The sequence below is a fragment of the Fusarium mangiferae genome (genome assembly GCF_900044065.1).
Source record: "Fusarium mangiferae strain MRC7560 genome assembly, contig: FMAN_scaffold001, whole genome shotgun sequence".
Lineage (NCBI taxonomy): Eukaryota > Fungi > Ascomycota > Sordariomycetes > Hypocreales > Nectriaceae > Fusarium > Fusarium mangiferae.
In genome coordinates, this window is record NW_024573921.1 from 660,622 (window position 1) to 675,561 (window position 14,940).

General features: G+C 49.5%; 6 protein-coding genes across 6 annotated transcripts; 3 read left to right on the top strand and 3 right to left on the bottom strand.

The window, feature by feature from the left end:
• Window positions 1-1,480: 1,480 nt before the first annotated feature.
• FMAN_00733 (uncharacterized protein) lies at window positions 1,481-2,482 on the top strand (the record flags this gene model as incomplete). Its single annotated transcript, XM_041826830.1, has 1 exon — window positions 1,481-2,482. The coding sequence occupies one exon, from the start codon at window positions 1,481-1,483 to the stop codon at window positions 2,480-2,482; it is 1,002 nt and encodes a 333-aa protein (XP_041676064.1).
• A 1,877-nt stretch (window positions 2,483-4,359) lies between these two features.
• On the top strand, window positions 4,360-5,113 carry FMAN_00734 (uncharacterized protein; the record flags this gene model as incomplete). Its single annotated transcript, XM_041826843.1, has 2 exons — window positions 4,360-4,597; window positions 4,650-5,113. 2 exons carry the CDS (start codon window positions 4,360-4,362, stop codon window positions 5,111-5,113), a joined length of 702 nt encoding a protein of 233 aa, XP_041676065.1.
• A 280-nt stretch (window positions 5,114-5,393) lies between these two features.
• FMAN_00735 (putative TIM54 (component of the mitochondrial TIM22 translocase)) lies at window positions 5,394-6,770 on the bottom strand (the record flags this gene model as incomplete). Its single annotated transcript, XM_041826854.1, has 1 exon — window positions 5,394-6,770. One exon carries the CDS (start codon window positions 6,768-6,770, stop codon window positions 5,394-5,396), a length of 1,377 nt encoding a protein of 458 aa, XP_041676066.1.
• Window positions 6,771-9,146: 2,376 nt separating this feature from the next.
• Window positions 9,147-11,258, top strand: FMAN_00736 (putative serine/threonine protein kinase COT-1; the record flags this gene model as incomplete). Its single annotated transcript, XM_041826865.1, has 4 exons — window positions 9,147-9,799; window positions 9,872-10,372; window positions 10,431-10,904; window positions 10,958-11,258. The coding sequence occupies 4 exons, from the start codon at window positions 9,147-9,149 to the stop codon at window positions 11,256-11,258; spliced, it is 1,929 nt and encodes a 642-aa protein (XP_041676067.1).
• A 685-nt stretch (window positions 11,259-11,943) lies between these two features.
• Window positions 11,944-12,666, bottom strand: FMAN_00737 (uncharacterized protein; the record flags this gene model as incomplete). Its single annotated transcript, XM_041826876.1, has 1 exon — window positions 11,944-12,666. The coding sequence occupies one exon, from the start codon at window positions 12,664-12,666 to the stop codon at window positions 11,944-11,946; it is 723 nt and encodes a 240-aa protein (XP_041676068.1).
• A 341-nt stretch (window positions 12,667-13,007) lies between these two features.
• FMAN_00738 (uncharacterized protein) lies at window positions 13,008-14,418 on the bottom strand (the record flags this gene model as incomplete). The annotated part of the gene is made up of 3 exons (XM_041826887.1): window positions 13,008-13,613; window positions 13,663-14,155; window positions 14,207-14,418. 3 exons carry the CDS (start codon window positions 14,416-14,418, stop codon window positions 13,008-13,010), a joined length of 1,311 nt encoding a protein of 436 aa, XP_041676069.1.
• Between the last annotated feature and the right edge of the window lie 522 nt (window positions 14,419-14,940).

Below are 14,940 nucleotides of genomic sequence, written 5' to 3' on the forward strand. Positions count from 1 at the left end.
AAAATCGGCGTACTCGTACTCTGATGCTGGTACTGATGCTTGTATTCGCCAGTACAAGTCACAAGTTACAAGTCACCACATACACATGTATGTACACTCACACTCAAAATTCACTCAGGCTCACTTCACTGCAACGCAACAGTGGAGGAACGAACACCCGACCTGACGTGAAGCCCACCTCACCTCACCCTAACCTGCCACGCCCACCTCCACATTACCTAGACTAACTGCACACTGCCTGCAACTTGTGTGTACTGCACTGCACTGCACCTCAAGCACCAAAACTGCCTGCACTTCAGTCGCTGGACAGGACTGGGCCCTGTCGTAGTGCATCATCCCCATCCCCCATCCCCCATCTCCCCATCTTGCCATCCAATCCGTCTGGGCTGTTCATCTACCTCCTGGCCCTGTCCGTACTCTTCTTTTCTTTCATCCTCTTCCACCTCCCTCATCATCCTTTTTCCTTTTTCCTTCCTCTACCCTCATCCGCTTCCTCTCTCCACGATAGAAACCGAATCCTCCCAATTCCTTGACAATCACCAGTCAGCAGGCCTTCATTTGGTTTGTCGACGTTAGGGTTCTGGTCCTTTTCTCGCGCGAGTCTCTCTCCTTGCCCTGTCCGTGTCTCTTCTGCAGCTCGCTGCTACTGTAGACTAAGCTGCATATTTCCGACCTGCCTGCTTCAAGTCTCGACCTCGAGTCTCATTCTCACCAGTAACTTTCGGATCTGCGGTCCCAGGGCTTCCTCCTCCTTCAGCTATACGTTTCCTTACTCACGTACGACCGTCCTTTTTTCATTCTGGTGAGTCTTGCAACATCTTCTGCTTTGTTCACAAACGACTGGTCCTTGTCTATTCGACGGAACAAACTTTGAGTTTATGCTGCCGACATGGAATATGATCATAAATAGCCTTTTTCTTTCTTTCCCGTTTGCTTTTTAATCGATCAGCGCGCTCCTAAATTTCATCGCCCAATCTCCTTCGATAACCTGCACTCTGCATCTGCATCTACGACTACGAAGACAACCCGACCAGTTTATTTCTGTTCCCGAGGCACTACCGATCACGCAAGAATGAAGAACTAACAGTCAGCTGTACAGATTGGTTGGATCTCAGAGACACGAGATTTATTATATACCATCGACGTTGATTTATTCTCGTTTACGCCAAAAGCAATTCTATTTCGGCCCCCCTCAGTTGACCCACCACAAGTCGACTCGACTCGTTTCTGTATACGTTTTATCCCTGCGTGTCGCGTTAACGCGAAGAGAAGCATATCAGTAAATGGCCCGAGTAGCCTACTGATTACCCGTCGATTACCCTCGACTAAGCCGTCACGCACGCTCCCATTCACGCTCAGCTCACACGACCGTCTTAACTGTGGTATAAACCCGCAGTTTCGCTTTACGGTCTCAAAAAGTTCCAACTCCCGACAAAGGTCGCGTCTCGATCTTCGTCGGACCTACCCCAATTCTTTCATCATGCCCGGAGGTGTGTGTGCCGTCCTCGATTACGAGGTCGACATGATGGCTGAGTACGTTGCTGAGATGGCCACTCGCGTTGTTACACCCGAGGCTGCAGTGACCTCGCCCTTTCGCAAGTTCGTGTCTCAGATCCTCACTTCAACAAGACTGCCCAGCACCACGATCCTCCTCGGAATGAACTATCTCGCCAAGAGAATCAACACCTTGAAGGGACAGGGTCCTTACAAAGCCTCAGAGGGACAAGTCTGGCGCTACCTGACCGTTTCTCTGCTTCTGGGAAGCAAGTTTCTCGATGACAACACCTTTCAGAATCGCTCTTGGTCTGAGGTGAGTGGCATTGCTGTGTCAGAGCTCAACTCGCTTGAGTTCGAATGGGTTGAATCTATGGGCTGGCGACTGTATGTCAATCTCGATATGAGCAAGGACTACCAGGCCTGGCTTGAGAACTGGCGTGAATGGCAAGAGATCAAGAAGCGACAGGTCGCCCAGGCCAGCCGCGAGAGGCTTGCATCTATTGTCCCCGCCATCGACACAGACATCGCTAGATATTCTGGTCAGCGCCAGTCACCTCACTCGCGTTACCTCCAGGAACAGGTTGCGGAATATGAGCGCTACCAGGCTATGAAGGCTCAACAGCAAAGCTATCGCCCACGCGAATCTGGCTGGGGCCAAAGTTCCTGGGGTGCTCCCCTCACGCCTCCCGATTCCGGGTATGGCACTCCAGACTATGCCATGTCAGCTACGTCGAGCAATGAGCGCTATAACGAATGGTTCTCACAGGCTGCTACTCAGTATGCTACTCGATACCCTCAGCCTCCTGCTCAGACCACCTTCTATCCCAACTCGCGCCACAACTCGTATGGTGGACACTACTCTTACTCTCAGAACATGTGGGAACATGGTCTTGCCGAGTGTAGCTGCGCTGCTTGTGTGGATCCTATGAAGCCGCAGGTTCCTTATTTCGTGCCTCACGGCTACAGTCAGCCCGTCATGGGTTAAACGTTTTTCAAAAGTTTCACATAATGGCTCTACTCGAGCGCGGTCCGGTCTTGGAAAGAAGAAAAAAGTTTTACAGGGTTTTCATTTTTTACGGCCACGATTTTCTTTTTATTACACGCATCCCGAGAACGATAAATTCGCATTCAGATACCCCAGGCACGACAAAATTGTTCATAACATGACCTTTCGGCGGATCATTCTCAGGATTTTACTCTACAGCCACGACTTGACGACAGGAACTCAAAAGCCTGATCCATTCTCCTCGCGAGTCAACTTGACGCACCAACGTCAACTCAAGTCCGAAAAATGTGGCATTTTCTTTTTTTTGTTTTATTGGTAACACGTTCTGTAATGGTCATAATCGGCGTTCGGCTTTTTCGTTTTACACTACACGGTTCCAGCTTGATAGACTTCCGGTTTCTTCGGTTTCCCAAGGCTTCTGCGCGCACGGCTTCCCTCTGTTCGCCATTTCCGCCCTCATCGTACTCCAACTCAAGCACATCGCCCTTCAATGGAGGTCCGGACAATGCATTACCGGACATGGGCGTAATGCCCAAGCGCAGCATCTGTTATAGATGGCGACTCAGCAGAACTTGATCGCTGCTACTCTCTCGACACTAGATTCTGTTGAAACGCAGGATTATGTGAATCTGGTCACAATATATCCTGACCATATTTTCTCCTCCATGATCTCGTCGTGACGCAGATCGACATGAAAGTCGATTCGACACGAGTACCATAGGTCGGATGGACTGAGCTATGCGACGGTAATCTTGACGATGGTACATATTTCGCTTTTTTCTTCTTCTTTTCTTTGTTATTGCAAGTGGTAGATATGAATTTTGACCACAGGAAACGGTTTCACACGACGGGGTTATGCATTGCGTTCAGCGGGAAAAACAACGGAATTGGATTTGATCGCTTTGATCATAGGGTTTGATATCATATTGTTTGTACTTCCCTGGAGTTGGTCATCGTCACGACTCCAGCCTGGAGTGGTGTCGGATTTGACGCCAAGGAAAACGAGTATTGTACTCTTGACTTTGGTCTTTCACAGGTCTCGGTGTTGGGCATTACAATGGGATGTTACCAACGGGGTGTTGGCATCTGCTTTTCGTCACGTCGGCTCAATGGATTCATTATATGGCCGACCTTGTTTTTTGTTGCTATTGCATCTTTTTTTCACGACTTGGTATGATTCTTACGGAATATTCGAGCATCATACAAGAGGCACGATCCAATGCAGCCTGCAAGAATCAACTGCTTGGAACCTTTATGTTGCCACTCAACAAACCGAATGTATTTTTTTCAGCCATTCAGAGCTGTCTATAGGTAGTAGTTTTTGTGTACAATGTGCGCAAATAAAAGGTGTTGAAAGCAAAATTGGTTGCTAGTGATTCGAATAGCTCAGCCTATCTGAATGCACCTGATGCGGCTGTCGGAAGATACACGAGATGCAGGTGGGAGGATGACATTCTCAGCACACTCGTTGTTTATGGAGCGAGAGATGATGCGAGTTGGTGACTCGTGATTGCTATTCAGATTTGACTTGTGTGCAAAGGAAGAAGGAAAAGTCACCTTGCATATCGAGATTTGCTAAAATGAAAACAAAAATATCATCATATTACTGCTTGCTACTATTTACCGTTTCCGACCTGAGTTGTGCACAAACTGTCTGTGACGGCCTTCGAAGTGGACTTGCTGGTTGCGTCGTTGATCGGTAGATTATCGGATGGCTGGAGTACTCATTAAAGCATTGTCAATCCAAGTCTCAGCTTCTACAAACCTATATAACATGATAATAGTCTTATAGCTGCTTTTCTTGTTCTCCCCAGACGTGGCCATTCCAGACGCGATCTCCAATCTCAGGTCAGATAATGTCTAGCCGCTTCGTATCGGCTGGCAAGATCGGCTCATCTGGAGAGATCTCGAAAGACGCGAGTGGTGCAGAATCGACACCTCAACAGCCGCTTCACAATTCCGCCAAATCCAAAGAATGGGAAGCGGTTGAGCAACAGTTGGAAGCCGAAAGAAAGAAGCGCGAGGAACAGCGCATTAAGGCTGCTACAGGAGAAGGCGAGAAGACCTTGTATGACGTCCTCCAGGCAAACAAAGGTAAGGAAAGGCCTCGTTGAAATCATTTCACATTTCTAACTGAACACCACAGCGGCAAAACAGGCCGAATTCGAAGAGCAGACCAAACTACGTAACCAGTTTCGTGCATTGGATGATGATGAGATAGAGTTCTTGGATGAGATACGCGCCAACAAGCGTGCAGAAGAGGAACGCGTGAGACGAGAGACGGAAGAAGGTCTAAAGGCATTCCGAGAGCGACAAAAGGGTGATGCTGCACAGGGCGAAAACGTTGGTGCTAAAGAAGAAGGCGAGTCATGGGAGATTGGTCGTAAGAGGAAACGCACGAAAGAGAAAGATGTCAAGGGCTTGAGGCGAAAAGTCAGCGCAGCGGAGGAGAAAGAAACCGGGAAGCAAGATACAAAGCCAGTCGAAGGCACGAGCTATGATACGTTAGATGACAAGTCCAGGACGACAAGTCAGTCAGCTGCTAAGCCACCAGAGAAGAAGGGGCTAGTATTGGTGGGCTATGGGAGCAATTCAGATGATGACGATTGAAGGTATGAGTGAACTACAGTAGGGTTGAGATCACACGATGGAGGGGAATCAAATGCCATTGAATTGTATAGCATAATAGACCATGACCACGCTCAATGCCGTACCTCATTCCATCATTAATGTTACATTGGCACCAGCCCCTCGCCTGGTGTAGTATACAGAATTTAAATCCTAACCACGAGATGCACTCCATAACAGAGTTGTAGTAATACATGAACATACACAGCGGTGCTCCCCGTCACACCGCCCCCCCTTTTATCTCAAAGAACAACACTCCGTTCTACTCATCGCTGTCCACATTACCAACGTTCGGTCTCATGGGCTTGGCCGTCACTGATTCGACAGTATAGTTCCACAAGCTGCGGAAGCTTCCTTTTATCCATCCCTCAATCTCGGCCTCAGAGACTTTGATCTGTGCAGCGCGGGCTTCATCCTCAGGGGCAATCTCAAAGCGCCGCATGCGCTGCGCCAATCGAGGGTCAACGACCATAGGCGCAGGCCAAATTTTCTCCTTAGGGGGCTCAGTAGGCGCAGTGGCGGTGTTGTCATCATCTTGCTTGGGCGGTTCCTCGGGCTTCCAAACCGACTTGACCCAGTCGTTCTCCTCATGCTTAAGGACGAGCTCCTGCTCATACTGACCATCGGCCTCTCGCCACTCACGAGAAGAGTTGGCGAAGCATACAGCAGCAACTTCGCGGCCGATCTCGTCGGCTAGTTTGCGGCGGTTGAAGAAGCGGTTCAGGCGGACTAGAGTGTGACGGAAGCCCAGGCGGTGGGGAAGAGGGATGGGGTTTGCAGGAGAAAACTCGGCGGGAATTTGAGGAGGGATATTGGCGATGGAATAATCGGCGGTGGTGTTGTATGGCAGTGGCTGAGGTGGTCGCTCAGGCTTCTTCTCTGCCTCCTCCTCCTTGTCCTCCTTCTTCTCTTCAGGTTGCTCACCTTCGGCCTTGGGAGTCTCAGAAGCTGCCTCGACAGGTTTGGTAATAGACTCAGGCTTTACGGGAGGGTTAAGAGGACCAAGCCAACCCTCGTGTAGTCCCCTAATATATTCCTTCCATGTATGTCGGCCAAAGATAATATCGCCTTTGACACCCTCATACTCAGGAACCTGGTTCTTCTTCCTCAATGACTCAGTTATAGCCTCATCTGTTTGCAGATCCTCTTCATCTGGCCTTTCATGCTTCCTTCTCTCCCTACGAATCTTCTCTGCTACGGCAGCTCTCACATCACCTTGTTGTCTTCCCTGGACGAACTCCCAATCAAGACCAGAGGCAGCCAGGACGGGCTTGGCATACTCTATAAAATGGTCCTGTGCAATCCGTAGACCATCGCCAGGAGGCGCCTCGAGGTAAATGGTTAGTTTGCGAGGCAGTTGGCTGGCTGAGGGGATTATGTCCTTTGCGAGAGGGGCGACAGCGTGCTTCCACTTCGCAGTAGCTCTCTTCTTCTCGCGCTTGTCGTAGATGATAGCAGCTGAGATAGAACCAGTGATAGCCCAAAATATAAGCCAATTGCGTGAGGGAAGTTTTCGAGGGAGATTTGGCAGACCCATCATCCGAAGAGCTGGGTTCTGTTTCGGCTTCGGTGTGGGCGCCTTGTACGTTGCGCCGGTGCCGGCTGCCGGCTGCTGCGCTGAAGGGTTGGGTTCGGCCATTGTGCGAGTCGAATGGTTATACTAGTCTTTATTATGCGATCCGTAGGCCTGAAGAATTAATCGCCGTTGTATTCTAGCCGTTTAAGCCATAGGATAGCAAGGTTGTTAACATCGACCTCTTCTTGATCTGTTGGTCCGCCGAAGGAAAAAAATCACGATAAGCGATAGGCGGCTCCGATAAGGCCCGGGCGGTCGGGAAGGAAATACTTTAGCTCCGGTCATTATTGAATTGAATAGAGAGGTGTCTCTGGTTTTGTATTAACGGACTACAATATCAGGATTTAAAACGTGACTAATTCTGGCTTCCTTCCACCTAGTTAGGTGTATGAATTATTTACTGAAACATTTATTTGCCCGTAATGCGTTGAAATTCAAAGTCCTCATGAGTCTCGCTAAACTTCCATAAAGCTTCTAGAAACGGTAGGGAATACGGTAATGTCTGTGATCCTCTGATGGAGTTTTCGTTGTCTATGTTCTGATTTCAAGAGAGCTGCGTAGTATGTAGTAGATGGGGGGAAAATGTTGCCTTGGTCAAATGCGTTGACTAACTCAGGCTACTCAGGTATCACTGCGATGCCATTCAAATTCTTGTGTGATGTTCGCCGTTGGATTGCCATGTGGTACATACAAGCGAATATTGTATGATAAAAGCCGACGGGAGTCAACGTGGGCATGTTACATCTGGCAATGCTACTCAAGGTCCATGTTAATATAACATGAAAACTACGCGAAATAGATGGTGGATAACAGAGTCAGCCCCGATCTCTGATGATGACCATCCATAGAAAAAAAAATGAGAATACGGATACTCAAGAGGCTGAGAGGTCCCTGCCACACATGGGTGACAGGTTCACCTGAAGCTCAGGAATAGTACCAAACAGCAACATCTCGGGGAACACAATAACAGGGGTCCAGGCCCTGAGGGGTCTATTGGCAAGGATAGCCTGGGATGAAGATTGTACATGTGTTAGGTAGTTTAGTGGCTAGGACGAAAAAAAGTGCCATGCTATGGAGTATGATGGTCAGAACGCGATCATAAGTCACCACCAACACCGTTTGTTGGTGTTGAAAGTTAGTTCGGAGGGAGATGCTGGAGATGCTAATCTCTTATTAGCGGAATGCGATGAGCGTAGAACTCATGATGAGGAAAAACATTGGTCTGCTAAAGTGAGGGTGAAGACTTTGCTATTTGAGGCATTGACTGGTGTGCCATTCTCTTCTAACAACTTCTTGTTGGCAAAATGAATTCTTGCTGATACCTGAAGATTCAACTTATGTACCTTGGTAAAGTACTACCTTAGCAGTTACTTAGATATCCATGGATAGGTAGGTATGCATCATTGATTTCTACTCTCCCGTCGTCCCGAGCACCGAAGTTAGGTATAGTAGTAGAGTAGTTACCTTAGGTAAGGTACCTAGGCACTGAAATTATAGCAGCCACAGCACCCACCATCGAAATGATTGCCACGAAAGACCGCTAATTTTAAAGCTAAAATATACTGGCTCAGGTCGCCCGCCACGCTTCATTCTATTCCAATTCTGTCGGCGGGAGTTGCTGGACCCCTCAGACTTGTTGACCCCTTGGATCTCTTCCCCCAAAACGCATGGAACCGCCCTGTGCCACTTCACGGCCCGTCGTGTGCCAACCGCTAACCGCTAACTTTGGCCATTCCTTAGGCTGTGACTGAACCTACCTACCTAGGTAAGCCAAAACATCCAGGGAAGGGCGATACATCCCTAGGAGCACGTTTCGGCTCGGGGAGCACAATGGAAGTGAAGGCCGCGCAGTGCAGGTGGTGACAGTGACAGTGACGCAGTGGCAGCGCCTGTCATATTTGTTCTTAGTGGAGGGACACTGCTTTTTTAGCCAAACAAAAATCCTCAAGTACTTCCTGGGCTTTAGGCTTAGGTACAGGTGCGGAATCCGCTACCCTCCTTCTGCTTTACCTCTCTCTCTCAAAATCATCCATTTTGATTTCTTTTCGTCTCTCCTTCAACCTGAGACCTTTGTCGACCGTGCACCAGTCTCTTGGTGCTCCCGCCAGAGGTGGCTCTGGTGCTACTTAACCCATATTGTACTCCCCTACCCAGGCACTTTCCGGGCAGTTGGCAGTCCCTACCTACCTAAGGTACATACATACTAAGCAGCTAAGGTACTAACTGTAACTGACCTTCCTGCGGAAAGGTAGCTCTAGTCCCGCGCCGCCCCTCGCTCTCCCCTCCACAGCCCCTGGACATGACCCTCCCCTGAAACTTGTCCGCCATCTCGACTCCCACCTCAGTCTTTATTCTTTTCATCTCTCCAAGAGTTGTTCACCAACTTGTCGATACGATACAGGGCGAAACGAGGCGATCGAGACGCCGCGATCAGACAAGATGGATCCCAATAACAACAACAATCGCCTCTATCTTAACTTTGGCAACGGCAACGACCGTTTGACCGCCTCGGACAGGGCAGCATATCCCACTACGCCCTCGACCTTCCCGCAGCCCGTTTTCCCTTCAGCTTCAGGTCAACAGCCGGGTGGATTGCAACCCCAAGGTCAGCAGCAGCAGCAGCAACAATATGCTGGTGGCTATGCGCCCCAGGGCTACTTTAACCAGAACCAATATGCCCAGTATAGCGGCCAGCAACAGCAGCAGTCCAATGACTATGCTCAGGGTGCTGGGTATCAACCACGATCCAATACACCGGGCACCAACGACCCAAACACAGGCCTCGCTCACCAGTTCTCTCATCAGAACCTCGGAGGTGCTGCTCGAGGGCAAGGTTATGCTCGAGGTCCCTCTCCAGGTCAGCGTCCCAGGACCGCTGGTAGTACAGGACAGCAGCCTGGCTACAACAGCTACATGAACGCCCCTCCTATGCCAACACAGGCCTCTGCCCCCGCAGAAGAATTCCAACGTGCACCCGAGCGAAACCCTGATCGATATGGTACAAATGTCAATAGCAACCAAAAGAAGTGTTCCCAGCTCGCCGCCGACTTTTTTAAGGATAGTGTCAAGCGTGCCCGCGAGCGCAACCAAAGGTATGTGCCCACGTGCCTCGGTCTTGCTGCTGTCCATGAGAGTTGTGCAACTAACTCATAATCACTATACAGACAAAGTGAATTGGAGCAGAAGCTTCAGGACCCCTCACAGGGCGCCGCTAGACGTGAGCAGCTCTGGTCCACTGCTGGCAGAAAAGAAGGCCAGTATCTGCGTTTCCTTCGTACCAAGGACAAGCCCGAAAACTATAATACTGTAAAGATTATCGGAAAGGGTGCCTTTGGAGAGGTCAAGCTCGTGCAGAAGAAGGGTGATGGCAAGGTCTATGCTATGAAGTCTCTGATAAAGACAGAAATGTTTAAGAAGGACCAGCTTGCACATGTTCGATCAGAGCGAGACATTCTCGCAGAGTCTGATAGTCCATGGGTCGTCAAGCTCTACACTACCTTCCAGGACTCATACTTCCTCTACATGCTAATGGAGTTCTTGCCCGGTGGAGATCTAATGACAATGCTTATCAAGTATGAAATTTTCTCGGAGGATATCACTCGCTTTTATATTGCGGAGATTGTTCTCGCTATTGAGGCCGTCCACAAGTTGGGCTTCATCCACCGGTACGTATCACGCTCTCTTACCCCTGTTTTCCCGCGAGCAGCATCTGACCCTCGATAGTGATATCAAGCCTGACAACATTCTCCTCGATCGCGGAGGACATGTCAAACTCACAGATTTTGGCCTGTCGACTGGCTTCCACAGGCTTCATGATAATAACTATTATCAGCAGCTGTTGCAAGGTAGATCAAACAGGCCTCGCGACCGTAACTCGGTTGCGCTTGATCAAATCAACCTGACAGTCAGCAATCGATCCCAGATCAACGACTGGAGACGATCTCGAAGACTTATGGCGTACTCGACCGTCGGAACTCCTGACTACATTGCTCCTGAGATTTTCACTGGCCACGGCTACACCTTCGACTGTGATTGGTGGTCACTCGGCACGATCATGTTCGAGTGTCTGGTCGGCTGGCCTCCTTTCTGCGCCGAAGACAGCCATGACACGTACCGCAAGATTGTCAACTGGAGACAAACTCTGTACTTTCCAGATGATATCACACTGGGTACCGATGCGGAGCATCTTATCCGAAGGTAAGCAATCATCTTGAGAGTCAAGGGGAACGCTGGTTGCTAACATAAAGTAGCATGGTCTGTAACACAGAGAACCGTCTCGGCCGTGGTGGTGCCCACGAAATCAAGGGCCATGCGTTCTTCCGCGGTGTTGAGTTTGATAGCCTTCGCCGTATTCGCGCACCCTTTGAGCCCCGCTTGACCTCCAACATCGACACGACTTATTTCCCTACTGATGAAATTGATCAGACCGATAACGCCACTGTCCTTAAGGCGCAGGCTATCCAGCAAGGCCACAAGGTCGAGGAGTCTCCAGAGATGAGTTTGCCATTCATCGGCTATACATTCAAGCGATTTGATAACAACTTCCGATAAATGGGTTGAGGTGGCATGGTGGTCTCTCCACGAAGCGAACCTAGTTCTGTGAACGGGCGCTGTCGATGGAAAGGGGACGTCAACTCGGACGAGTATAACGGGTTCTTCAAGCAGTTATTCATGACATGATAGACGAAGCAAACACTGTGCGGGGCTTGCCCGTTTGCTGAGCCATTTGGCTGTTTCGATGCATGTTTTTGATGATACTATGGTAGCAGGTCTGGTTCAGATGGAGGGGCATACAAAGTCGGTCAGGTTGCATCGCATTATACAGGACATGTAACAAAACACGAGTTTCCAGAACTGCTGTACAAGTCAATAATAAGATACTGAAGCAAAAAAATGAAAAATATGAAGGTGTATCGTTCGTGACAGTGCATGTATCTGAACTGGGTCCTTTGAGACATGCCATTTGAAATACAGCCTACCTATGATTAACTATCTCGAAGTCTAAAACTGCTGCGCCGTGAGCACATGGGATCGAGTGATAAGTTATACATGAGATTGGGCAGCCCGTGTACAGTAGCAAGGCTCTACTGGTGTTCAATTCGAGCCTTGGATGCTTCAGACAGAACTATTGCACATAAAAAAAACCCCTGTGACGCCGTCCCATGACCTGGATATCCTTTTCTTTACTCCCAAGATGCAAATAACCATGACCACCAGAGGGTCAGTAAATGGGCCATTACCTCCTTGCCGTCAAACCAGGAGCCGCGTTGAAGCGTTCCTCGCGCTCAGTCATAAACATGACCTGAATCCAATACTCCTTGGCATCCGGATCCCAAAAGGCAAACTGCTTGTCCTCGCGCTTGTCAAGCTCACGGGCAGGAATTTTGAAGCCAACCGTCTCGTAAGGTTCGGCGGCGACGAGTAGATATTGGAAGTTCTTGTCGGGCTCCTCGACGTGCTGAGTGAAGGCGTTCATGACCTGCCACTTGGGAGATGTTTCGGGGGTCGCATCGGGATATTGGAGCTGGAAGAGCAGACCCTGCTGACGGGAGACAGGGTCGCGGATCTTGGTGATCTTGTATCCGGGGCGTCCGATCTTTACGACGTTGCGACGCTGCGCGAAGCCTGCACCTGTGACTCCAATGGGGAGGCCGGTAGCTGGGTCAACGGCACCTTGACGACCTTCTTTTTGCTCGCGAGCAGCGCGACGGGCGAGGTTGGTCTGATGTTTCTTGCCCTGGGTATGAGCGAGGTAGGAGCCATCATTCTGGTGGACCGTGAGACAAAGACGGCACTCGAATGAGCCGACGTGATTCTTGAAGAAGTAGGGGTCCTTGTCGAGGTCGATGGTCTCGAGAGCGAGCTTGCGAAGACGTTCGCGACGGTCGGCGTTGGTGGCGGATTGAGAAGCGACGCCTCCGCCGCCGAATTTCGAGCCGGCGCGATTTTGGAAATCCATTGTCGAAGGTTTTGCGATGGGATGGAGATTGAACGGTTGATAGGCGCGAGGGTGAGAAGGTAGGAAAAGCGCGATTGAAGGTGTAAGTATGGAGTTGTACTGAGAACAAAGGACCTTTACCTTCCATAGGTGGTAGTGAAGATAAAGAATTAAGTGGAGACCAATGCAAGACAACCTACCTAGTATGTAATGGTAAGGTGACTGGCCAATCAGACGCTGAACATGCACTTGAACAACTTATAGACCATGTGCATCATCAGACAAGTAAGACGGAGATACCTATCAACCTGTATAATTATTCAAATAAAGGTCTAGCAAATGTCTCATAACACGACTTTCAGTTAGATTCTAACCATTTGAGCACGCTTAGAAACCCATGCTTCAACACAACTGACAAATCTATCAAACTCGTCCATGGGAGTGTCGAGCACCAAAGCCATGAATCCTCTGCGCACGAGCCAAAAACCCTCCTCCATCATATCAAGCCAAAAGAGATCCCTCAAGGAATCGAGTTCTTCGACTTCGCCAGATCTTTCGATTGCACGAGAACCGTCCCTTGGAAAATGGACTCCCATGATGGTGCCGATACCAGTAAAGAGCACTCTTGTGCCCTTTGTTACTGCGTTGAGTCGGTCCCTGAGCTCATCTCCAGATCTCGTGAATCGGGCTGCAATATCAGGCGTGTAGATCTTTGTTAGGCCAGCGTAGCCAGCGTGTGTCACCAGGGTGTTGTTGTTAAAAGTGCCAGAATGCGAGAGAGCAGTGGGAAGCCGTGGATCAAAAGCAGCCATGATATCTGCTCTACCGCCGAAAGCACCGAAAGCCAGGCCTCCGCCGAGATACTTTCCAAATGTCTTGAGGTCTGGTCTGAGCCCCCTCATCTCGGAGATACCTCCTCCTGAGAGACGGGAGGTCATGACTTCGTCCATGATGAACAAGACGCCGGCCTGAACCTGTGAGTATACAAGATGGAGCTGATAGAGCACGGAGACTTACCTTTCCAGCAATCTCCTGTAAGCCCTGCAGAAATTCAGGGTGTCCGGGAATGCCGCCTCCAGAGCCCTGCATCCCTTCCACCAACACTGCAGCAACACCCTCGCTCTCGATAGCAGCACGAGCGCTGTCAAGATCGTTGTATCTGGCCACAACCCAATCGTCCAAGTCGACATTGTTGGCCTCTGGTTCCCCCCCCTTGAATCCTATCACAGCACCATGATAGCCCCCACTGAAAGTGACGACTTTTCTTTTCTTGGTGAAAGCCCTGGCAGCTGCTAGAGCGTGGATATTCGCTTCAGTACCAGAGTTGCAGAAGCGTACATGTTCCAGATTGAAGCGGCTGCAGACTTCACGAGCGAATATCTGCTCTTGAGCTGTATTGCCCCCAACATTCATACCTACATTGTCAAGTACGTCTCGAATAGTCGAGATAATGACGGGATTGGAATGCCCATAGAGAGCAGCTGTGAACTCGCCGGTGAAATCCGTGTAACTATGTGATCTGTAAGCAGAACTGCTGGTTGCAATAGCCCATAAGACTTACGTGTGTCCATCCTCCGAAGTAATTTGATGGCCTTTGCCAGACTTGATCACAACAGGGAATGGACTAGCGTGCAGAACAGTCCTCGTGTTTCCGCCAGGCATTGATTTGAGAGCCTCATCATGAAGAGCCTTGGATCGAGGATTACGATCAATGTATCTAGTCGTGGCAGCCTCGAGTTCCGCCTGGATCTGCTGGATGAGTTCTGAAGACATGGCTACCTTGCCTGCTCGGGTGCTTATGGTGTTGACTTGGCTTTTAGTGTTAGTGCGCGCTGGAATCCAGGAGGAAAGGCGATGAATTATATATGTTGTTTCAGAGTCGGTTTCAGTTGATCGACTTTACAACGATACAGGCTCTCTCGCATTTCGGGAACAAGTGATAGTCATGGCATGTTGTAGTGGTCTTCGGGTCTACCTTGGTGTGTTATCGGGTTTCGGGTCTGGCGTAGGCATAGTTTCCACCAACTTGTTCACAACGATCCAAATTAGGGAACTGCCAGAGTGACCGTATGATCGACGAGTTGATTGAGTTTAGATAAGATTGATATTAAAGTCCTTGCATTAAATAAGCCCTGAGACCATGCTTTGCAATCACTACGATATTCCCAACGCAGACATATATCGGTACTAGAAATGGGAACTGGAAGAGTTTCAAAGTAAACAAAGCATCGAATAGCATAGAATTGAGACCGAATTAAGATCTGCGACTTGTGACTTTATCTGTAAATAGCATGT